We start from the raw sequence: 26,158 nt of genomic DNA, 5'->3' as shown, positions 1-26,158 counted from the left end.
TAGTTATTGTGGTCGGGCCTAGATTCAGCAGGTTTGGAATCCTGTTGCCTGTCACAGGAACGTACAGTTCGCAACGAAATCATTAAGTGCAGTGTAGAACAGTGAAATCCTACGTTGCATGTTCCTGTGTTGACTTCAGGGTCAAAGTGGGTTGTTATGACCTTTTAGGCAACTTCGCTCTGTTTTGCTGTTTACTTTGACTGACACCCACACCCACCACCTGATTACCCTTATGTCACAACTTTATATCCAGTACATGCCTGTATCCTCAGTAGAAAAGCAGCTCAGATGCAGCTGGTAATATGATTCTCAGAGGAGTGGAACTAGGACAGGAAGTGCAGTGAGAACCGGGGGGGGGAGTTGGGAAAGTTGGGAAAATTGCATCTATAGAATACAAAGAAAGAGAACAGGGATTAAAAAAAACTGGGATTGGAGAAAAGGAGCATGTGAGATCGAGGACATATAATAGAGAGACAGATATGTGGCCTACCCTAAGTTACACCTAGCGTTTTCAGCCTTGTCCCAGACTTTTAGGTGCTTGATATTCTGCTGTAGTGATGCACTGATGTAGATGAGCTGTCTGCGATGTTTTATTACATTGCCTGGAGAATGTGTGCCCTGGAGCAGAACTATTCTGCATTCTCTAGTCGCCACTCCCTTCCATTGTCTCTCAGTAGAAAAACTTTGCAGATGCTGATATAAAACTCCTGGGAAAACTCTTGAAAACAGATCTGTGAGATAGCAAAAGAAATAAAAGAAGAAAAAAAAAAAGTTGTACAAAAAATTACCAAACTCTTTTTTTTCTTTGTTGAAAACTATATTACAGGGAGGAATGGGTAGTATTACTTACCTACTGGCTTACATGCCGAAATTACTTGTTTAATTCAAATAATAATTAAAGGGGTATTCCGGGCTTAACTAACTTTTAACTATCCTGCCCATTATGAAGAATTATGCTAGTTGTACATTTACTTGCTATACCGGTCTGCCGGGGATCGTCTTCTTTTTATTCTTTCATGGTCCCCCCAGGTCTAGCGTTTCCGTTTAGGTTTCGGTGACATTCGTCTCAGAATCCTTTGTGGCTCAAGGTGGCAGCTGGTGTCAGGGGGCTTGGCTATTTCTTGTATTTCCTTTGCCAGTCCTGTAATGCTGGGACTTGTAGTTTTGGAATAGTTAGAGGTACAGTGTTTGGATAACTCTTTTGCAGCTGTGTTGCCTTCAGCTGTGTGCCTACAGCTTTTGCAAAACTACAACTTCCAGCATGCCCAGACCTCCTTTGACTGTCCAGACATGCTTGTAGTTTTGCAACAGCTGGAGGCACATATTTGGTAAAACTCTGTGTTACAGCAGTGTTGCTGCAAGCTGTGTTCCTCCTGCAGCCTTGTCAATCAGCCTTCTTGTGTCCATGACCCTTGGACACGCTCATGTTGCTGTGGTACATCAGTGTAGTGTAGGAGGTATGGGGACGGTGGGATTTTCAAAGGCAGTGTTCTTTAATAAAATGTGAAAAATGTTTAAAGAAGTATATTACAAAATCTATTGTTTTGCCATGATGTAAAACATATAAAAAGTTTTTATATTTGAAAGTGTCCATTTAAAGGGGTGCTCCAGGGAAGTTAAGAAAAAGAAAAATGCCCCAAAGCTTTCCCAATACCTGTTCTGTGTCCCCTGTAGTTATCCTTGTGATTTTGCCAGCTCCTATGACACCTGTTGTCTCCTGAATATTATTTTTCCTTGCTTGCAGCCCAGACTGCAACTCCCAAAAGTTAGTGCAACTCTGTGTAATGACTGCCAGCCAATTGGGTTTACTATCTGTGTGCATGCAGTGTTGTTGTAAGCACAGTCAGCAGCACATACTGTACATGTCTTTTCTTTCAAACTATCCTTCCCCCAGCAATAAATCATGCAATTCTCTGAATAGCAGCAGTCAGTTATTAGATCTACAACAGGCAAAAAAGCAGTGTTATGTGCTTAGGAGATGTGGGCTTCTCAGCTGGCAAGATTCTCACACAAGGAGGGGAGGTATGGCTGAGAAGCCACACAGAAATCACATGGTGTTTGTCTTCCAGGAGGGTGGGGGCTACTATCAGTGAGGTCTTTGCACAAAGACAATGTGGATCTGATAATGACATCTTTCTCTCCCTGCATGTAAGTGACAATTGAAAGAGGGAAACTGCTCTATATAGTGAATGAATGATATTTAGACGAATACATAGGTTGGTGAGAGGGAAAAAATAGGCTATGGGTTTATTTCCTCGTAGTACCCTTTTAAAAGCAACAGCACTGAGAAAAACTATAATGGAAAGATTAGCACTTTTTTTCTGTGTATCGTACACACTCCTGGTTTTCGCTATAAAAACTACTTACTAAAATACTACATGTGAACTCAACATTGAAGACTGGCATGCTGGGAGTTGTTGTTTTGCAACAGCTGAAGGCACTCTGGTTGGAAAAAACTGATATAGATGTTTTCTAACCGGAATCATCTTCCTATGATTTGTCATAAATTAATGCAAATGTGTTTGTTCACTTTGGAGAATCCATTAGGAACCCTAGCGTGAACCGCGCTCCCTGCATGCGTAGAACTCCAAACAAGGAACACAAAATCTTACTGGATATAAGTAAACACAATAAAAACAGCTAAATACACAGTCCCAACATTCCTGCTCTATCATTATTGGCTCAGCTTCCTATGGCAGGGTAGCCAAGTCCTACTGCAGCTTTGTCGTTCTCAGTCATTCAAACAATTCATGTTTACTCCTAAAATAATGTATAACGCTATAGACTGTGTTCAGCCTGTGTTCGCTTTAGGAATGTGAGAAGTAACAGCATCACACAAAACTAATAATCAACAATTCCTTCTGACTCCATGTCCCATCCTTGAAGAATTCTTCTATTTTTATCTTAATTTTCTATCTCCACACCCTTGGGATAAGAATGCTGACTCATTTTGTTTTCTTTTTCCCCTGGTTTGTTTATATGTTGGAATGGATAACATTGCAGACGTTTTATTTCATTGCACAATATGAAATGTTGCTTAGTTTATATGTGGCTTTTAGGGCTGCAACGATTTATTGATTATTATTGATAATAATCGATAACAGAATTTGTATGTCGACGATTCCCGTCATCGATTAATCTTAACGCTGGCATTATGCCATTTGTAACTCATTTTTTTGGGTCAGCGTTGCACTTCTGCAGGCGCACCCCGGTCGGCTCCCAGCACGGGAACAGATTGACCAATTGGAGCTCCTGGCTGGGAATATGTAATTACTGCACAGAAACTTAATATTCCCCACTGGGAGCCAGTCGGGGGGTGGAGTGCAGTGCCGCCTTCACATCCGTACAAGGTACAGAGGCGAAGGAACCATCAGTTAGGGCATAATGCGATCTACGAGAAGGTCCTTTTCCTTTCCTAGCAGGACATAGGTGTAACTAAAAGTTCCTGTCTTTAGCATGGGATTTTATGACTAAGTTCACATGAGGTTCTCCCACATGTTCTACAGATGTTATCTCCAGATCCCTCTCTGCCGTCATGATATTCGTGATTTCCAGGATTTTACACATCTTCAAACCACAGTATGCCAGGCATGTGTATCTTTTACCCATTTACTGCAAAGGAGAAAAACCAAGGGTAGAACACTGCAGTTTTTCCATTTCATATTACAACTGAGAATTTCACTGGAAGCAAGTCACTATAATTACATTGGTTGTGCTATGGTATGTGGGGTATTGACCTTCATTGCTGGTCACTGTATTCTTACAGTAAAACATCTTCACTTTTTAATAATATTGGGTTTTTTATATGTATTTTACAAAAAAAAAGTGGAATAACTTCATAAATGTATTACTTTTCTTGCATTGATCTTAAGTTTAATCTTAAGCCTACATTCCTTCTCTTGCATTGGACTTCTGAATCAATATGTGAATTCACAAGTCTTCAGTTTTCAGAGCTGAAATCTTCCAATGTTCCTTGTTGGCTCAATGGCTGCATAAAGTTTTTTTTCTGCTCTAGAGACACCTTATACAAAAATCTAACCAAGGAAACTCTGACTGCTACAAGAACTAACAATGCACTGAAGAATTAGTAGGATATAAAACTCAACTTTTAATGGCCCTAGTAAAATACATAAACCATAAGTGTTCAACAGAAAACAAAAATAATAAAGTACCACTAAACAGGAGTTACCTAGTATCATAAACTAGCCTTCATCCTATTTTTATCGCCCGGATGGTTAATTAAAGTTGTTAAACATAACAAACGATGGAGAGTTCATTCCAATAAAATATCATGCAGCTGTAGGTAAGTAAGTAAATGCTGTATTTATACACTGGCAGAATATAGACACCAAAGCATAGTATGGAAAGGTTCTCAATATATCATATGATGTCCCATGTTATAAGCAATAAGTATCGGTCTACATCCATACAGCGTATTTTTGGCAATATCACTGTTATTCACGTATAGTCCCAATTATGCCATATACATGATCATTGTCCTTGTGTGTGTATATAACGTTGTATCAATGTATCAGTCCAAGCATCTTCTAGCCATATATTATTACAAGAACTAAGCTGTTGTAGCTTTTGACAAAATTGCCAATGGTTTTCAGTAGCAAAAAGCATATAGAAATCTTAAAGATTTCCTGTTTAAAAAAAACAAAAAATCTTTTAGCATGTCACCAAGATATCTCAAAAGTCTCAGTGATGAAACTTCCAATGATCAGAAGGACAAGCTGGGAGAAGAAAACAATAGTGCACTTCACTCCCCATCTCACAGCAGTCTCTGTGTTAGGAGTCGCGCCGTGGCCAGACATGCTGGCCGCGGACGCACTCCTCCTCTGCCCGGCGCGGTCTGTGCTGCGATTCACATCCCGCGATGCGATCGCACCCAGCCCACTGCTCGATACCTTATCCGTGTCTCCTCTGTTGTTCCTGCCTGCCGGCGTGCGTGCGTGCGCATCCCCGCCTTCTAGGGTGCGCGTGCGCCGGCTCTCTGAAATTTCCTAATCCAATTTCGGCCCTCGGAAAAGAATATCAAGGCCGATGCTCTCTCCAGGGCTTCTGATGTGGTGGGTCTGGACTCCTCCCCTCAGCACATAGTGCCTCCTGAACGTTTGGTCTCTGTTGCACCTCTTGACCTACAGCAAGTTCCACCTGGGAAGTCTTTTGTACCATCCTGCCTTAGAATTAAGGTATTGAATTGGGGACATTCTTCTGGCCGGACACCCCAGAATTCGAAAGTCTACTCAGCTCATCTCTCGTCATTATTGGTGGCCGAACTTGGAACACGATGTTTATGATTTTGTCTGTTCCTGCACTACTTGTGCCAGAGACAAGACTCCACGTCTTAAACCTGCAGGTCTTCTTTAACCTTTGCCCATTCCAGAGTGCCCTTGGACACATATCGCCATAGATTTCATCACTGACCTACCATTCTCCTCTAACAACACAGTCATCTGGGTTGTCACAGATCGTTTCTATAAAATGTCCCATTTTGTTCCTGTTCCTTTGCCTGGACTTCCCTCTGCTCCTCAGCTAGCGGATCAATTCTTCCCACATATTTTTCGTTTACATGGTTTGCCGTTACACATTGTCTCTGACCGAGGGGTCCAGTTTGTCTCCAAGTTCTGGCGGGCGCTCTATTCTCACCTCAAAGTCAAGTTGAACTTTTCTTCTGCATATCACCCGCAGACCAATGGCCAGGTAGAGACGGTGAATCAAATTCTGGGTGATTACCTCCGTCACTTTGTCTCCGCATGACAGGACAATTGGGCCAATTTGCTGTCCTTGGGCTGAATTTTCCTATAACCACCAGGACTCTGAGTCTACAAAAAAAAAATCTCTGTTCTTCATTGTTTATGGCCGCCATCCATGCCCTCCTCTTCCTCTACCTGCTTCTTCTGACGTACCTGCTGTGTATGACCAGGTCCAGTATTTCTTGGCTATTTGGCAGGAGACTTGATGGTCCTTGGAACACGACACTGCCCTTTATGAAGTCTCACGCCGACAAGAGAAGATCGCCTCCGATCTTCTTTCCTGGAGATAAAGTCTGGCTGTCTGCTAAATATGTTCGACTGAAGATCCCCACATACAAACTTGGCCCTCGCTTCCTGGGTCCTTTTAATATTATACATCAAATTAACCTTGTCTTCTACAAGCTCTGTCTCCCTCCTTCCCTTCACATACCGCATTCCTTCCATATCTCTTTCCTTAAGCCACTTGTCCTCAACCATTTCTCCCGAGGTGAAGTCTCTCCTACTCCTGTGTCCAGCACAGCCAATGTCTTTGATGTTCAAAAGATTCTGGCCACCAAGACCGTCAGGGGAAATTGTACTTCCTGGTTGATTGGAGAGAGGATGACATCTTGGACCAGAATCTGGTACTCAGGTATCTAAGTCCTAAAAAGAGGGGGAGACTTAAGGGGGGGGGGGGGGGTACTGTTAGGAGTTGCACCGCAGCAAGACATGACCGCAATCGCACCCAGCCCACTGCCCGTTACCTTTCCCGTGTCTCCTCTGTTCTTCCTGCCTGCCGGCATGCGCATCCCCGCCTTCTAGGGCATGTGCACACCGGCTTTCTGAAATTTAAAGGGCCAGTACGACACTAATTGGTCCTTGTTGTTTACTGCCCCTATTTATGTCTGCACTTCCTTTAACCCCTGCCAGATCTTTGTGCCCCACAGCTCTAGAGAAAGCGTTCCATATTTGTGATCTGCCTTACTGTGTACCAGACCACCTTGCTACGTTTCCTTACCGTGCTCCAGTGCTGCCTGTCCTGACCTTCCTGCCTGTCCCCGACTAAGAGTTTACCTTATCCTTTCTGTGCCACGCATCACCTCAGCAGCCTGTGTGGACGAGTCGTATAAGGGGTAGAGAAATGGGTGCTGCCTGCTGCAGCAAGTCCATCCCGCTTTGCGGCGGGCTCTGGTGAAAACCAGCGGCACCATAGACTCCGCTCCCTGGTAAGGCCCACCCCATCATCCACACAGGCTTAGGGGATCCACTTCACCACTGCCGTTACATTCTGTCCTCAGTCTCTGTCTATTTTTTTGTCCAGAGAAGTTGGAAGAAGATCACTGCAAGCCAGGGGGTGAACCACATGCTTCTCTCTTGTTTTCCTTCTCCTGTCTCTGTAAAGTGTCAGAAGTTTTTGTTTTTTTGTTTTTTACAACTTATCTAAAAGTTTTTCTAAACAATACACTTGAAGGTCCATATACCTTTTAGTAGATGTTGACTGAAAATTCATTTGGCTGACATCTATCTCTCCCAATCCCCCCATACACCTTAGTCTTTGGTTCAAACAGAATTCATATGTTCTAAATGGAGGCAGGAAAGGGGGGAGTCACTGCAGCAGCTTATCTACCTGAATACAAAAGCATTAGGCACCTGAAATCCAACATACCTTATGCATGTCTGTCCTGACATCATTTTTCAGGGGAGAATTAGGAAGCTTCCATGCACATTAGACGGTTGGCTGGTTCTACCAAAAATGGCAGTTTCGGAGGATATATACACTAATGTGTACAGGGCTTTTAGAGTTCTGAGAGTTTCTTAGAACTTTAAATTGTGCAGTTCCTATATAAATAAATTGACAATTGGGTGTTTCCAGTTTGAGGAATGGGAATTTACATGTAATTGTAACACCTAGTTGATAAATTATTCACACATTTCTAACGGAAATAACAATAACAACGGAATGGCTCTAAGAAAAGGTGCCCCAGAATTGTCATTTTACAGGGAAGACTTTTCAGGAATAGTGAGAGTTCCTCTTTTTTATTTGACAAACATGTCGGATCGGTGGAGGCCTGGTAGTCAGGGCCCGAGCCATTATCCATTCGAAGTCAGTCTCCATTAAAACAACTTGCAATACTTGAATTGTTTTTGTTTTGCCAAGAAGTTCTTCATTTGCAATATTGGTGTTGTCCTGGAAATCTCAAGTACTGCCATTTTCGAAAAGTCTGTCACCCTAAAACACTTATTGTTTCCATAACATGGTCTATTTTAAGTAGTCTTGAGTTATACTTTTTGTAAATTTTTGATGCAAACCCCTCAAAGTATCAATAACAAGTAACAGAACCTGAAAGTTTTTTTGAGCACTGTTTAAGATGCTGGAAACATTTAAAGAGATTAAGATTAAACCAGCCGTGTGCATCCGACAAGAATCTCAGATGATTTCAGAGGTTAAGAATGAAAGGCGCACTGTTTACTTAAAGGAAACGTACTGCTTGCAAAACTATCTGCAAGTTACCCATTGCTACTCGTCTTTGTTATTGGTAAATGTACAGTGATCCCTCAACTTACAATGGCCTCAACATACAATAGTTTCAACATACAATGTTTTGTTCTGGACCATTGTAACTTGAAACTAGACTCAACATACAATGTACAGACAGTCCAGATCTGTGAGGCATGTCACAACTGGAGGAACTGACCAATCAGAATGGGCATTTTACTGGTAAATCACCTGTATTACTGAAGTGCACGCACTTACTGGCTGTCTGATAGCGCCCCCTATAGTACAGGGAGGAACTACAAGTTCTGTACTACTCCTTGCCTGTATTACTGAAGTGTATGCAATGACTGGTGTCTGGTAGCGCCCCCTACAATACAGGGAGGCATTACAAGTTCTGTACTACTCCTTACCTGTGCCAGGGTTAGCTGCTCCTTTGGACACCAAGTAAGGGTGGCTCCATTTAGGACACTGTGTGTACTGTATAAGACCCTGAAGAAGCTCCTGTCCTCTACAAAAACCATTGTTTCCCAACCAGGGTGCCTCCAGCTGTTGCAAAACTACAACTCCCAGCATGCCCGGACAGCCGTTGGCTGTCCGGGCATGCTGGGAGTTGTAGTTTTGCAACAGCTGGGGGCACCCTGGTTGGGAAACACTGACATAGACAGTGATTTACAGCTCCCAGTAGCTCTTTCTTACTTTTATATCTAAGGACTTGTTATATCTGTATTAGTTATACAATGGTCGTCCTGGAACCAATTAATATTGTAACTTGAGGGACCACTGTACTATTAAATTTATTCTTTATCTCTGTGCAGCCCTGAAGGACATTACAGTGGTATATAAAATAATCCGGTATATAAAATAATCCTTTAGTGGAAAACTTTGCTTTTACTAGTTTGCTGCAATGTTCCTTGTGACGTGTGGGTTTGCAGTGTGCCGCTTAGATGCAATTGACAGAACTGTTCTGCAACAAATCCCCCCCCCCCCCTATTAAATTTTCTATTTACTGTCTATTGTGCTGTTTGAAGGTTTACATACACATAACGTTTTTTTCAAAGTATATCTCAAAAGATCCAAACGTATTTTAGCCAAGCTTGAATGTAGTGATTAGAGATGAGCGAACTTACAGTAAATTCGATTCATCACGAACTTCTCGGCTCGGCAGTTGATGACTTATCCTGCGTAAATTAGTTCAGCTTTCAGGTGTTCCGGTGGGCTGGAAAAGGTGGATACAGTCCTAGGAGACTCTTTCCTAGGACTGTATCCACCTTTTCCAGCCCACCGGAGCACCGGAAAGCTGAACTAATTTACGCAGGATAAGTCATCAACTGCCGAGCCGAGAAGTTCGTGACGAATCAAATTTACTGTAAGTTCGCTCATCTCTACCAGAGAAGCTAGCTTTGATTTCTTCTGCCTTTTCTGTTGCAGATTGGGCCTCCTCCATGCGAAGCTGTGCCACCCTTCCTGCCACCTTGGCGCAAGCGGTTTATTTATATATTTTTTAAGTCATGTTTTTTTTGTGCAAAGAAAACAAAACATTTTTTTGTGCAAAATCTGTGACTTTTCAAAAAAATATGCTACTTGTACAGCTTAATAAATACCACCCCCACCTATTTTCTTTAGGGTGTATTCACATGTACGGTATCTTGTGCATATTTGAAGCCACAGATTTTATGCTGCAGATTTCAATATAAACTAAATGACTGAACACAGCTTCGTATCCTGTGCAGTCTGAATAGACGCTTAGAGTGAATGTGTCACCTAATTGTTATTTTTCTTAACTGATTAGGGTCAAATACTGAAACAACTTTTTTTAAATTTTTTTATTAAATTTTTAGTACATTATGGGGACAGCCATCTTGCCTAGGCTGTTTTTTAACAGCATTTAGAGAGATGCTTTACCTAAAGCCATGTAGACCATGTACAACAATAGACAGGACCTGTCCCATTCAGATGCAGACACCACTATGAATTCTCTATTTTAAAGTACCGTATGTTAAACATTAAAAAAAAAGAATTATTAAGCAATAGGTCATTTTCTGATTACACATTAATTTTAAAACATTTAACCAATACATCACTTAAAAAATGTTTTTAAACAGAACACGACAGCTGTTTCAATGTGTCAAACTGATAGGGTTACTCAGCTCATTCCCATTGTTGTAACTGACTAACCATCCTGTAAGATGTGTAGGAGAGGGGGCCAAGCATCAGAAAAAAGTGTCTAAGTGCCCTTGGCTTCAGTGCCTGATAACCATACCCTAGTTATCCCTCTTATATACAAAGTGAAGTCATTGAACATTCTAAATTTGGTTATTTTTATTTAGTGCATTTTATTTGTATTACTCACTTATGTGCTCTGGAGCAGAAGGAATGTTGATCTCTCCTTAAAAGTCATTGACTGGTGAATAGGAAGTTGAAAACTTCATGTACTGAACGAAGTGTGCTAGATGAGTTTCTCATATCTAATCCTCAAAGAACCCCCCCCCCCCCCCCCCCAAAAAAAAAAAAAAAGAAAAAAATGCTAACAGAAGGAGGTCCTGAGAGGAGGATCCACCTTTGTAATCATTTATCGTCAAATACAAAGTCTGTAGGAACAATAGTGGGGGGGATTTTATTATGAGCAGCGCTATTGCTTAATTGTGTAATATAATAGGGTATCTAATGAGTTATAAGTACGATGTAGTAGAACTTAAACTTTCATGTGGTTGTTATGTTTTCTAGAAGTTTAACATTCGCAATGAAGCAGAATATGCACAAAACATTGTGATCCACAAAAACCTCCTTACAGTTATCATCACTTACACATTGTGCTAGTATTACTAATAGAGAGCAAACTTTACATTTTCTCTTAATCCCAAAATATATGTACAAACAATTTTTGCAACCAAGATTTTCCTGAGGCGTTGACTGTTTTAGTAGACTTTTCGTTCTTGTGGTAAGTAACCAAACTAATGCCCTGTTTCACATACCCATGCATATTCTTACGGTCAGGTAATAACAATGATTGGAGTTGTGTACAGAATCTTCTCTTCTCTTGTTATTGCTGGGCCTATTCTAGCTTTGTATATTTTATGAATATAGGCAAATTGTAGAGAAAGTAGATGCATCATTTTAAAGGGATTTTCTGGGACTGATCACCAATTTCAAATCTATGTAGGTCTGATTTCTTTCCCACAATCAGCTGGTTAAAGGGGCAGCAGCCATCCCCTTCATCATGTTCCAGGCACACCTCTGTGCATTCTTTAAAACCCTAGAGGGTGAAGAGGTCAGAGTCATTGCCTCAGAAGTGACAAAAAGCCCTGCCAAGCCTCTTAGATATCTGACAAGATTCTAAACAAATCTATGAGTATCATGTTGAGTTTCTTATTGACAAAGGACAAGCTTAGATTAGATGCCTGCATCCTAAAGGGGTATCAGTAAATTGTATTTAAATAAGACTATCACCCCAACATATGTATCTTACTAATATCGTGTTATCACAAATTCTACTGGATTCAGAGTGATTCATTTGACAGGATTAAAATTTTTTATGTTTTTTACTGAAGAGCCGAGGTACGTGCTCTCAAATCGCCCAAGTGCAAGTAAAAAGTGCAAGTGTTCACACAAAAAAAACGTGCACGAGGATGTGGTCTATCGCAAGCCCTTCTCTGAAAGGAGAGAGGCCCACAACAAACCAAACCCTTAGCCTCCGGGCCAAAAGGCACCTGCAAGGTCCCCTTTCGCCGAAGCTACTCAGGGACCGAAAGTGTTCCCGGCAGACAACTAAGCGTTAACCAAGTTGTCACCAAGGAACTAGTAAAACTGGTTTGGCATCCTGCCGTTGCCACAGGGTATACCAGGAAGGTGAGGAACCTCATGGCCACAAACGCCTCCCCTAGACCGGCAGGAGGGACATCCAGAAGGCCTACCGCACCCTACAAAATCCTTGTGAAGAAAAAAAATAAGTGGATGTGCGCAGTGTAATACTGCCCGGACATCAGACTGGATCTATAAAAATTCCCTGATCCTAGCCGTAAGGCCGGGATACTAAGGGTGAGTGCCCAGAAGAGTGAGAGATAAAGTGCATGCTACGTGCCTTCCTTCAAGTGGGGTTGACCTTCCTAAGTGAGTTCCAGCACCCTGGGGTCACCACTCCCAGGGCACTTGTGCACCTCGGCCTTCACTCTACCCGGACCTTAGGGCCAGATCCAGAAGGAACATGTCTCATAAGAGATGACTGCCGCTGTATACAGCCATCCCTGGTACACCGTCCTACTGTGTGGTTCCCCATCCTGCCTTGGGGATCTTCCACATCGCCAATTAACAGGAAAGGTACTACACTTGATCTTAACCAAAAGGCAGAGAAGCGATTTGACAGGAAGTTGTGTAGTCATTGTAGTGTTATCTCAGCAGCTCCCCTGGCTCCTCCTACTCTCCAGAGACAGCCCATTATGCTCTGCTGTCTCACAAGACATGGCTGGATCTTGTTTCTGAGCTCTATGCCTCAGACCAGGCCCTATTGCGTACATAACCATCTTCCTGTCATATATACCGTATTTTTCGCCCTATAGGATGCACCAGAATATAAGACGCACCCTATTTTAAAGGTGCAAAATCTAGAAAAAAAAGATTCTGCACCCAACAGTGATCTTCAACTTGCAGACCTCCAGATGTTGCAAAACTACAACTCCCAGCATGCCCGGACAGCATGCTGGGAGTTGTAGTTTTGCAACATCTGGAGGTCCGCAGGTTGAAGACCACTGGTATAGGAGGTAGTACTCGCGTGCCCCCGCCACTCCGGACCAGTCACCGCTGCCCTGGATGTCGCTCCATCACTGTCGCCGCGTCCCCGTGGTGTCCCCGACGCTTCGTACGTCATCTTCCCCGGGATCCACGCTCTCCGTCGCCGTCATCACGTCGCTACGCACGCCGCTCCTATTGGATGACGGGTCTACATGTAGATATTTATTCAGACACTTATTAGGTGTGTCTATACCATGCTGCCTTGTGCTAAACAATGTCACAGGCAAAGTATCAGTTAATGACAACAGCAGGTGCTGCAATCTCATTGATTGTGCAACAGTCTGCTTTGAAATGAGATGTTCTGCAGCAGCTCTGGGTGGGGAACTGGCAGAATTGCTGTGGAAGAGGATTAGGCAGGGTGGAGGAGGATGGTAGTGAAGAGCTGAGGGAAAGCAGTGCATTCTGGGAATTGTTGGGCTGAGCAACTGCTCCACCAGGAAGTACTGGACTAAGACTCCCAAAACAAATCGATTTTTGGTTGGGGTAAGTGCATGCCGGTATTCATTCTGCATTGGACTTTATTCTCTTTTATTCTTGTGATTGTGGCATGGGGTGTACATAACTAGGGGTTGATGGTCCTTTTGTATATTTGCTTTGATGCTAATTATACCCTATTTGTGTATGGTACCCTGTCTTGTCTATTTTTCTAATGTATGATTCCAATGCTATTGTCTGTAGCCTGTGCATGTCTCCAGCTATGTATCTAGTGCCTCTAATCTTTTAATACATGTTTTTTATGTTTATCCGTGTATTTTCAATAAAGATTCGCACTGTTTTCTATTTTGTTTTGTGCTGTGCACTTTTTTTTTAGAGGTTTACATAATCTTTTGGTGCACGTGTGGGATTGTGATCCTGATTTGTAGGTGTTCATATATATTGATTGTAAACAAAATGGGTCCGTCTACATGACAGATATTATACGACTTTTTTTTCTTATGCTTATGCATTTCTGTATTCGTATGTAGTAAATATTAACACTTCATTTTGTTGCATATGTAGTGTAAATGTTACATAATAGTATCCCTACAATACATTAACTAAATCATAACTTGTTTCTTTGTTTCTATTCACAGCCTATGAGCATCCTGTACAGCTTGCTGTGGGGTAGCCTGATGACAGGCGGTGCCCTTTTACTTGCATGGTGGAGCACAAAGCACCTGGGCTGAAGCTACTGACTTTTACCCATGGGATATAGCGTACTTGAAAACATACTGTAAAGCCTGCCAAAACAAGAATGAACTCTTATATGAAGACTGACACTATAGAAAACATGTTTTGTTAGGTACAAGTTTTCATTTCCCTGGATACCTGCAATTTGGGAAGCTCGCATCTTTTTTTCTTAATGCTGAAGATTTCAAATTTGCTGAATATTTCAACCATTTTTATTTTTGCTGCAATGCAACCAGTAGGACTCTGGTTTAAAAAATTAGGAAAAGAACAAGTTTAGCCACCTGAACACACTTAATACATTGCTTTAACTTTCGGGTTTTGTTCACGCACCATCTCACTTTCCTGTTTTTGTAGTTGTATTCTCAATTCGGATTCAGCAAAAGATGAAACAGATTGAACTGTCCTATTCCCTCAACAGAGCCTTCACCGTGGTGGGATTTCTGCACCGAACTTCCTGCCCTTCAGAAAATCAGCAGAGATTATTCCTTTCTCACAATACTGTTACTTAGTTGCCTCTTGACATTAGGTTATGTTCTCCCGGTCAGTATCTAGAAAAATGCTGGAATTATTTAATCATTTTTTTTTTTTATCAATCAAAGTAACAACTTATTTCCTTAGAGAATTTTTACACTGTTCTGTCTGAAAAATGTAATATTCTATTTTAGTAATTCTAGGAACAACAGTAGATAGTGGCTCGATGGTTATTTTTTCCCCCTGGGAGATCTATATAAAAGAACACTTTAGTGAGTATTACATATGTGCTTTTTCTAACATCTTTGTTTCTGTATAATGTTATTTGAGTCTGAAGTTATTGGCCCGAGAAGAGGAGAGCTGTGTCCCCAAAACAACACTTTCTGCCTATATCTTTTGGCTTCTCGGTGTTGTCATTGGAACGTGCAACCTCATAGAAATCAGTCATTATCCATCTGTAATTTTTGACACAATTAAAAGATTCTTTTTTTTGTTGTTGCTTAGAGAGACAGTGGCCCTATCATAGAAATAATCTCCTAGCACACAGGTGAATATGTGCCGTACAGGTATCATGCACTTTACTTGGATTATTCAGAGGAGTAATATTTTGTTTACCTTTTTTCACAAGGTCAAAAAAGAGGCATAGTTCTCTAAGGAAAGCAGAGCGCCACAAACTCCTCATTCTATTGGGCAATGAGTGTGAGTACCTGGACCCCCAATAGCCATAGCTTTGGATATATCTGTGTTACCGTAACCACTTAAACATACAGAAGATGCATTGAAAAAGACCTATATAAATAATTGTAGGTTCTTCATTAAAGGACAACTGTAGTGGAACACTTTTATATATGCCCGTGCCTCAAAAATAAACAAAATAAACTCATACATACATTCCTACGAGCCTCCGTTGGTCCGGTACAGGCCTCACGGTCCGGCAGTGCTGACCTCATTCTACTTCCTGGGGATGGGGACGCCGCAGAGCCGTCTGCGTATCACCGGCCGCAGCGATGTCCCGCCCCAGCCAGAGCTCCTTACATAACAGTGGGCTCAGCCTATCACAGGCCTGGGCGGGACATCGCTGCGGCCGGTGATACGCCGACGGCTCTGCGGCGTCCCCATCCCCAGGAAATGGAATGAGGTCAGCACTGCCAGACCGTGAGGCCTGTGCCGGACCAACGGGGGCTCGTAGGAAGGTATGTATGAGTTTTATTTTGTTTATTTTTGAGGCCCGGGTACGGGCATATATAAAAGTGTTCCACTACAGTTGTCCTTTAAATGAAAACACAAGTGCCTAAAGGCAGTTTTACCCTGTAGTATTAAATAACAATCTATATTAAGCCAGTAGATATAATATGGGTAGACTGAGCATAGAGAGTGAACACCTACAATCCTATTTATTCACAGAGTTATGATATTTGCTCCTAAAACAACTATGCTATGTACAGTTTTGCACAGGAATGCGCCGGTTACATTTATTTTGCCTGCTTCCCAATGTCATTATCCCAGTAAGTATATACACACTACAAAAGTAGAATGGCACGCTACAGTCTACGTCAGTGATCTCCAACCTGCGGACCTCCAGATGTTGGAAAACTACAACTCCCAGCATGCCCGGACAGCCAGCGGCTGTCCGGGCATGCTGGGAGTTGTAGTTTTGCAACATCTGGAGGTCCGCAGGTTGGAGATCACTGGTCTATGTTCTTCTTTTTTGTATATATTACCCCTGTACGTAGAAATTATGTAGCCAGGAAAAATAATGCCCTATAATCTGTTCTCCTAATTCTATAAACGTGGGTCAAATCATGGGGGGGGGGATGACCCAGAACTATGGTGCTGCCAATTTTGCCCACTTAGGCATTGTTCTCCAACCTGTGGCTCTCCAGCTGTTGCAAAACTATGACTCCCAGCATGTGCAGACAACCAATGGAAGTCATAGTTTTGCAACAGCCAGAGAGCCACCGGTAGGGAAACACTGCACTAATGTATTAAAGGGGTATTCCAGGAAAAAACTTTTTTTTTCTTATATCAACTTATATCAACTGGCTCCAGAAAGTTAAGCAGATTTGTAAATTAATTTTTCTATTAAAAAAAAATCTTAATCCTTTCAATAATTATCAGCTGCTGAAGTTGAGTTGTTGTTTTCTATCTGGAAACAGTGCTCTCTGCTGACATCTCTGCTTGTCTCGGGAACTGCACAGAGTAGAAGAGGTTTGCTATGGGGATTTGCTTCTAAACTGGGCGGTTCCCGAGACACGTGTCATCAGAGAGCACTTAGACAGAAAAGAACAACTCAACTTCATCAGCTCATAAGTACTGAAAGGATTAAGATTTTTTAATAGAAGTAATTTACAAATCTGTTTAACTTTCTGGAGCCAGTTGATTATATATATATATATAAGTTTTTTCCTGGATAACCCCTTTAAGTCATCACACTCGTGAGTGCAGTATTTCAGGTAGACACAGGCAGCTACATTTACAAAAAAGACAAAAAACTGGGAAAGTAAATTAGTGTAAATTGTTACAATGATGTTGAGTACATTAACCAGTCACTAAATGTATATTAAAATATTACAGTGAGCTATAAAGATTGCTCCATGAATGAACTAAAGGAAGATGAGTTAAAATTCCTCTTCAGACATAGTAAGCACGCATCTTCTTCTTGTGGTACGTTCTGATCTTTCTCTTATGTCATTTTATCACTATGTAATTACTATGAGTACTCATACTTGTTTTTGACTTAATAATTTCAATTTATTGGGCGTTGTTTATTAAGAGTGGAGTGCAGTTTTTTGTTGTTGTGGTTTTTTGTTTCTAACAGGTATTTTTCCATGGTATTTACTGTTGTATCTTGTATTTGCTGATTTTCCCTACATTTTGCTCTTTTTACGCAGACTCTTAGCTGTCCGGTTTTCCAGAGCTGAAATCTACCACATTGGCCCTTATTTACTAAGAGTGTTGTGTAGGTTTCTTTGTGGGTTTTAATTCCCTACAATTTATTTTCCACGGTATTTACTAAGGTTTCCCTACATTTTCCACTTTCCCTACACTTTCCTTTTTTTTTTTACACATGCTCTGATCTGTCGGGTTTTCCTCAGCTGAAATCCACCACAATTTATGTGGAAACCTTAGTAAATATGTTGGGTTTTTGTTAAAATGTCAGGACCACGCCCTCGGGTTTTCTTAGCAAAATGAAGAGTTAGTTCGGGTTTTTTCAATTCTGGCACAGACAGAATCTGGCGCACAACGCGACAAAACATGTCAGGTTTGCAATAGTAAATGAGGACCATTGTGTGTATAAACATTATACACAAAAAATTTGAAAATGTAGGCTTTTGGAGACACCACTTTTTCCTGATGGCCACGCCCCTTTGTAGGGTTTTATGAGCAAAGTGGAGAGTTAGTAGGGTTTTTTGGATTCTTTAATGGAAATTCTTCTGCAACACAAAAAAACCCTACAAAATCAGCTCAGAAAAGTCTTATTAAATGAGGCCCATTGTCTTCAGAAAAACTTCAAACTTACCTTTTTAGAATTAATGTATTGAATTTATCTGAACAAAACATTTAACAGGAACCTGTCAGCAGGTTCATGCTGCCCAAACCACAGGAGTCATGAAACACCATCATGCTGCCCGGTTTCCTCTGTGCAGTGATGTGTGATTCGCTCAGAAATGCTGCAACATTTCACAGGAACCATAGTCACAAAGCTGGTCTGGAACGGGGTTTCCAACCAGTAAAATGGTGTCTAACAACTCCTCGGATCCGCGTGGGAGAGTAAGGAATGGATGCTTTGCTGCAGTCAAATACGAAGTAACATTATAAACAATTATTAGTGAGTTATTGTAACAATCCTCCTCAGAAATGAATCCAGGTTTGCCATTTTTTTTTTTTATCAGATTTTACTTAATCAGACCATAATCAGACACTGTATTTCTCCAGTAACAAAACATTGGAGAATCTAAGCGGTAATACCATAAGTAATTCCTTTTGTTGGTACATGCTGGCTATTTGGCCAGGCTGGTAGCCTTTTGCCTGTGGACAAGCTCTTATATCCTTGTGGTAGCCATCAATGTCTATCCAGGAAACATAATAATGTTAAAATAATTAAAGAACGGTTTGGTACTAACTCAACATGAGGGGTACTACTAGGGCAGGGCGGTATGACCAAATATGTGTATCACGGTATTTTTTTAACTTACGGCGGTTCCACGGTATATAACTGTATTTTCTCACCCCCTCCCCCCCCCAAATCATGTGACCAGCCAGCACTGTTCTGTCCCCCCAACCCCCCAATCATGTGACCCGCGCGCGGTATTCGGCTTCCCCCCAAAAAAAAATCATGTGACCCACCAGCACTGTTCTCCTCCCCCCAATTAAGAATCAGCCCAGCGGGGTACTACTCACCGATGTCAAGCACTGCCCTGCTCCTCTTTGTTGGGGGGCCGTCCCGGCCAGTGATAGGCTGAACCCACTGTCATGTAAGAAGCCGGCTTCTTACATGACAGTGGGCTCAGCCTATCACTGGCCGGGGCGGGGCATCACTCCGGCCGGTGATAGGCTGATGGCTGTCCACGTTCCAGTCCCCTGCGTGCGGCCGAGGTGGGTGAGTTAAAAGTTTATTTTTTGTATCTTTTGCAGCCCGGGCATAGGTATACAGCGTACAGCAATGGTCTCAAACCTGCGGACCTCCAGCTGTTGCAAAACTACAACTCCCAACATGCCCGGACAGCCAACGGCTGTCCGGGCATGCTGGGAGTTGTAGTTTTGCAACATCTGGAGGTCTGCAGGTTGGAGACCATTGGAGTACATTATAGAGTTCCAGCGCCGGCGGCGGCCCCCAACAAAGAGGAGGAGGGGCAGTGCTTGACATATGTGAGTAGTACCCCGCCGGGCTGATCCTTAATTGGGGGGAGCAGAACAGTGCTGGCGGGTAAACATAGGGTTAGTTCCCCAATATGGGGACAGCGCTGCGCTGATAATACATTCCCGAGGGGGAGGGGCCCAACCGGTATTGCGGTATGGGGGAAAATTCATATCGTGCAGCCCAAAAAAATTCGGTATTCGGTATGAACCGGTATGCCGCCCAGCCCTAGGTACTACTACTCGCACTGGGAGTCCTTGGTAGATTGTAATGCAATTTAGGAGAATCTGGTGATCATATATTATTAGAGAAATCTTGTGATGATGTCATGTCCTCGTATGATCATATCTATCACCCAATGCAACATGGCATACAACTATAAATTGCCTTATACCGGTAGTAGATATAGTGGTAATAAAGCAGTTCTAAATAGTGTTGTATTTTCAATAGTTTACAACAGGGGTTTCCAACCTGCGCCTCTACCACTGTCTTGAAACTGCAACTACCAGCATGCACTGCCAACCCGCATCACTCAGGGCACACTGGGAGTTGTAGTTCCGCCGCAGCCAGAGAGCTACAAGTTGGAGATCACTGGTTTACAGCCAAATGGCATGAAACCCAACTACCAGGTCCTCAAGGGAGAAGTTACCTTGACACCTACGTGCCTCCTTTTATACATGTAAAGTTGTAAGTAACATTTATTTATGTTTTAAATTCCCAACCTGTAAGCGAACCAAGAAGTTGTACTCGCCCCACTATTTTTATATTTACACTGACAAAGTGCATTATGCTTTAAGAATATACATGTAGCATGTTTAATCATTGTGTAGTAGTGTGGAAAAACCCAGATGCAAATATAGGGAAGCCTTTCATTGCAAAATAAGGGTGGAGTAGCCTGGGCGTTAAAATTTCCTTTTTTCTTGTGTATTACTACTTCTGCTCAAAGATTATTGCATGTGTATCCTAAATATATACAATATATATATATATATATATATATATATATATATATATATATATATATATATAAAATGTACAAAAAAGAAAGTTGCAACAGCACTCTTGGTCAAAAAATGGAGGCTCTTAGCGCACTTTTTGATCAAAATGTGTCCCCCCCATATATATATATATATATATATATATATATATATACATTGTTTAATCCCTTCCTCCATCATCAGTGCCCTTTGTAACCAAACTGATAATGAATCTACTTCTTATACATACAGGGTGCTTTAATTTACACTTTTCATTTTTCAAAATTTTTCGTAATACCGTGTTTTTTTTTAAAGTTTTTTTTTAGTTTGTTTTTTAAGGTTTTGTTGCTGTGTATTGATAAACTTATACTACCGTACATGTACTTGGTTAAAGGGGTTCTCTTCAAATCATATACATTGTGATAAATATACAGTATCTAAAAAAAAATGTTGCTGTTCCATTGCATTACAGAATGTGTTGATTGTTAAAAAGAAAAAAAGCATGCTAACGTTTTTTGTAAGACTACATTTGCCCTCAGCCCACTGTCGTCTCTGGCTGCTTTAACATACGGGAAATGCAGACGCAAGTCCTGGCCCGGCCGCATGTTTAATGATTCAGAGTGACAGTATCATAGATCACTATGTTGTTTTCAGTTCAGGTCTCTAGACCTGCAGTCGGTTCAGGATTTGCATTTATATTGTGAATGTGACCTAAAGCTGAGTTTATACTTTTCTAAGTAATGCCCTTTTTACACCACTCCGTTTGCCATATGTGTTGGAAAATCCTATCCATAGACCCCAATTATCCAAGTGTCATTTTGACCACCGGTCTGATGATTTCTGTCAGGGCTTTTGGTTTGCTGTAAGATGTAACATTACAGACCTCTGTGCTATTTCATAGAAGAGGATCTAGCAAAAGAAAAAGAAAAAAAGCATAGACCACACAAGGAAACCTGTCTACTGCATGAAATGGGTGTAAGGAACAGGGTCCTGAAACACTAGGATTGACTCCAAAACGCTCAGAAAAATCATAGTTGTATGGCCGACGGACCCTGGGTAAAATAGTCACTGGAGGCAGTCCCCAAGGCTGCTCGCTGCTCCACATGATTCCCTATCTGGGTTTAGAAAGAGTTGCGTCACTCAGGGATGGCGAAGTGGATGACAGCCTCTAGTATCCACCCCTATGACTAGTTATTCAGATCACTAAAGCTTTTTCAAATTATACTTTTGAAATCATAGTGTTCCCAGACCCTGCTCCCCTCATTCTTCCGGCGGTTTAGCCAGGATAAAACAGATGACAGGTTCCCCTTTTAAAGGAGTACTCCGTTGGAAAACATTATATATATATATATATATAATTTTTTCTTTTTTTTTTTTAAATCAACTGGTGCAAGAAAGTTAAACAGATTTGTAAATTACTTCTATTAAAAAAATCTTTACCCTTCCAGTACTTTTTAGCGGCTGTATGCTACAGAGGAAATTCTTTTCTTTTTGAATTTCTTTTTTTCTCTTGTCCACAGTGCTCTCTGCTGACACCTCTGTCCGTGTCAGGAACTGTCCAGAGCAGCATAGGTTTGCAATGGGGATTTTCTCCTGCTCTGGACAGTTCCTGATACGGGCATCAGATCTCAGCAGAGAGAATTGTGGCACAAAGAAAATAATTTCCTCTAGCATACAGCTACTAAAAAGTACTGGAAGGTTAAAGATTTTTTAATAGAAGTCATTTACAAATCTGTTTAACTTTCTGGCACCAGTTGATTTAAAAAAAAATATGTTTTCCACCGGAGTACCCCTTTAACATAATAACCTATGTGGGGTCTATCAGGATTCCCCCCAGCGTATACCCTCATTGGACACTACAAAAAGAGCCTTAGGCAACTGAGAATGTCAGATCATAACAGTAAATCCAACATATAAGTGATCGGATGAGAAAATCCTTTTTCAGATCTTATCTTCATACACACTATAATCAGAATTGGTGATTTCAACCCCTGCCAATACATGCAAGTCTACAAACTCTGAATAATAAGGATCTTTTAATCTGGAAGTAGACTCTGTATACTAGATGTAGATAATATGATAATAATATGTTCGCTGATTTCCTTGGATATATAGATGTACCCATGGATCATAGCGCTACCTTAAAGGGGTACTCCCTTAGAAAACTTTTTGTTTTAAATCAACTGGTGCCAGAAAGTTACACAGATTTGTAAATTACTTCTATTAAAAAAATCTTAATCCTTCCAGTACTTATTAGCTGCCGAATACTACAGAGGCAATTCTTTTCTTTTTGAAACAAAGAGCTCTCTGCTGACATCATGACCACAGTGCTCTCTGCTGACATCTCTGTCCATTTTAAGAACTGTCCAGAGTAGGAGAAAATCCCCATAGCAAACATATGCTGCTCTGGACAGTTCCTAAAATGCAAAACAAAAAAGATCCCGGAAGGTTCCAGGGCAATAAATCAATAACAACCTTTAAGGGGTAACCCCCTTGCGTGGAAAACCCTTACTAGAAACCCCCCCCCCCCCCCCTTAAAATTTGTATCTTTATTAGTACAAGTGTTAAAAATACCCTTATAAACACACACTAAGTTAAAATTGTCAGCGCTGTCAGTGGGTTATGGTATAAGGGGATAACTCCTCCTGACTCCTGAAATGCTTATTTATATTTTTATCTTATCTTGTGCATGGTGTCTGTGCACTACTAATTATGTGTGCATTATTGTTAACTCCAGTGACTAGCTCCAGTGGCTAGCCTCCCTGACGTTTCGCTGAGCGTATCAGCTTTGTCAAGGGTTCATTAGCCTCTGAACCCTTGACAAAGCTGATACGCTCAGCGAAACGGCTAGCCATGTTTAAATACAGCGAGCGGTCACTGGAGTTAACAATAATGCAGTAATGCACACATAATTAGTAGTGCACAGACACCGTGCACAAGATAAGATAAAAATATAAATAAGTTCCTAAAATGGACAGAGATGTCAGCAGAGAGCACTGTGGTCATAATGTCAGCAGAGAGCTCTGTGTTCAAAAAAGGAAACCATTTCCTCTGTAGTATTCAGCAGCTAAAAAGTACTGGAAGGATTAAGATTTTTTAATAGTAATTTACAAATCTGTTTAACTTTCTGGCACCAGTTGATTTAAAAATAAAAAGTTTTCCACAGGAGTACCCCTTTAAACAAAAAAAAAAATCCTGTTTACTTAATATTAGTGTTTACTTAATATTGTGTTGTACTTAAACTATGCAAATTTGAAACACAACGTACAAGAAAGTTTACTTTTAGTTGACATATAAAACTGGAGAACCCCTTTAGGATACACTCACACTTGATCTGCTACATATTCCTTGCTTTGTTCATTAATTTAGTTATAATGATATCCTGTATGTGTGAATGCACTCTTAAGATTTCCTTAAACCTCACTTGTATGCTGAAACTGCCTTGTCCTAATACTATCCCCCAATTGAAATGCATGTTATTGAAATCCAGTGTGATGATATGTTTACTGATGTTCCTTAACTGTGGTGTATACAGCCGCATCTAAACCGTTGTTAAAACACTAGATGCAGACATCCTGGGAGCTACTGGCCCAGCATCCGCAAAATTTTGTTCCAAACGATGGGTGCGGGCTGTGGGGGTCGTGACATCATGGCCACACCCCTTGTGATGTCACGCCACACCCCCTCAATGCAAGTCTATGGTAGGGGGTGTGGCAGCCGCCACGCCCACTCCCATAGACTTGCATTGAGGGTGTGTGGCCGTGACATCACAAGGGGTGGGGATGCAGGGCCAGTGGAGTACCCCTTTAATAATCACTCTACTATACCTTATTGATTTCTTGGTCTCCATGCCTCAGTGATGGCTGCTGGTGAATTTGCAGTCTGTATATTGCTTTATGCAGATAACACTGATCAATGTCAGAACTGCTTTTATGCAAGGAAGCTAATGAGAATGTATCATTAAAACTTGTGTGAATAAAAAAGCAAAACTGTGTCCCATACTCTGTGTTGTTCATTCTGATTAGAGATGAGTGAACTGTGCCTGGCGAATCCAGTCACTCTCAGGACTTTAGGGTAAATTCAACTCGCAAAACGTTCGTACTTTGCCAGGCTCCGTTCAAGCAAACCTAGCATCAGCACTGTTATAAGCAGAATGGATGAGGAACACATGAAGATGATATCAGGGTAGCCCAGCATACCTTGCAGCTAGCAGCAAGAACACATGATCCCAGATTATCCAATTACTGCTTGCATTATGTAACATAGAGCTCCCAGGCCAATCAGGAGCCTGCATAGGTGTGCTTTTAAAGGGGTTATAAAGGAAAAAAACTTATATATATATATATATATATATACTGGCTCCAGAAAGTTAAACAGATTTGTAAATTACTTTTATTAAAAATAATAATCCTTTCAGTACTTATTAGCTGCTGAAGTTGAGTTGTTATTTTCTGTCTAAGTGCTCTCAGATGACACGTGTCCTGGGAAATGACCAGTTTAGAAGCAAATCCCCATAGCAAACCTCTTCTACTCTGTTCCCGAGACAAGCAGAGATGACAGCAGAGAGCACCGTTGCCAGACAGAAAACAACAACTCAACTTCAGCAGCTGATAATTATTGAAAGGATTAAGATTTTTTTTAATCGAAGTAATTTACAAATCTGTTTAACTTTCTGGAGCCAGTTGATATAAAAAAAAAGTTTTTTTCCTGGAATACCCCTTTAAGAGGCTGATAAAACCTATGCACTGCATTGCTGCTGCCATCTTAGAGGAAAAACAGAGAAATAGCAGACAGTATCGATTAATGGATGGGCTGACCTCAGTCACCTCCCTGCATTACTGTGTACAGTTGGTACACTACAGAAGTGTCACTGCAGAACAAGCCCATAAATGCTATCACATTACAATATAAAGCAAGCTCAGCAGAGCAGTGGGCTGGCCTCAGACAGGGACCTCTTGTTAGCTCCATGCATAACTGTGTCTAATTGGTGCACTACAGATCCCAGCAGTGTCACTACAGAATGAGCCCATAAAAGTTATCCTATTACAATACAAAGCATACTGAGCAAAGCAGTAGGCTGACCTGTATTTTATCCTAAATGTGCAATAAGAGAGTTTATAGTGACTTTGTAATACACATTTTAGACCAAGTTACGTGTATTTTCTGGGTTTAATCACATTGTGTAAATGAACAAATAATGTCTGTGTTTGCAGTGCTACTGGATGCCCAAAGAAACAATGCTCCTGAATTGAGGGGATATCTCTTTAAAGGGGTACTCCGGTGGAAAACACTTATTTATTTATTTTTTAAATCAACTGGTGCCAAAAAGTTAAACAGATTTGTGAATTACTTCTATTTAAAAATCTTAATCCTCCCAGTACTTATCAGCTGCTGTATGCTCCACAGGAAGTTATTTTCTTTTTGAATTTCTATTGTCTGACCACAGTGCTCTCTACTGACACCACTGTCCATGTCAGGAAATGTCCAGAGCAGGAGCAGATCCCCATAGCAAACCTATCCTGCTCTGGAAAGTTCCGGATATGGACAGAGGTGTCATCAGAGAGCACCGTGGTCAGACAGAAAAGAAATTCCTCTGGAACATACAGCAGCTGATAAGTACTGGAAGGATTAAGATTTTTAAATAGAAGTAATTTACAAATCT

At 41.3% G+C, this 26,158-nt stretch overlaps 1 protein-coding gene across 6 annotated transcripts in view; it reads left to right on the top strand.

Moving 5' to 3' along the window:
• LOC130290535 (uncharacterized) overlaps positions 1 to 21,061 on the top strand; it is a 141,044-nt gene extending 119,983 nt beyond the window's left edge. For 3 of the 6 annotated variants that reach the window (XM_056538309.1, XM_056538304.1, XM_056538306.1), the window contains exons 7-8: positions 14,094 to 15,360; positions 17,236 to 21,061. In XM_056538309.1, the coding sequence (XP_056394284.1) occupies positions 14,094 to 14,186 (93 nt within the window). In that variant the 3' untranslated portion in view covers positions 14,187 to 15,360; positions 17,236 to 21,061. The remainder of the gene's footprint in view (positions 1 to 14,093; positions 15,361 to 17,235) is intronic. The other 3 variants (XM_056538307.1, XM_056538305.1, XM_056538308.1) reach the window with 3 other exon arrangements.
• Positions 21,062 to 26,158: the final 5,097 nt, after the last annotated feature.

This window comes from Hyla sarda, chromosome 9 (genome assembly GCF_029499605.1).
Source record: "Hyla sarda isolate aHylSar1 chromosome 9, aHylSar1.hap1, whole genome shotgun sequence".
NCBI lineage: Eukaryota > Metazoa > Chordata > Amphibia > Anura > Hylidae > Hyla > Hyla sarda.
This window is presented reverse-complemented; position numbering and strand designations above follow the sequence as displayed.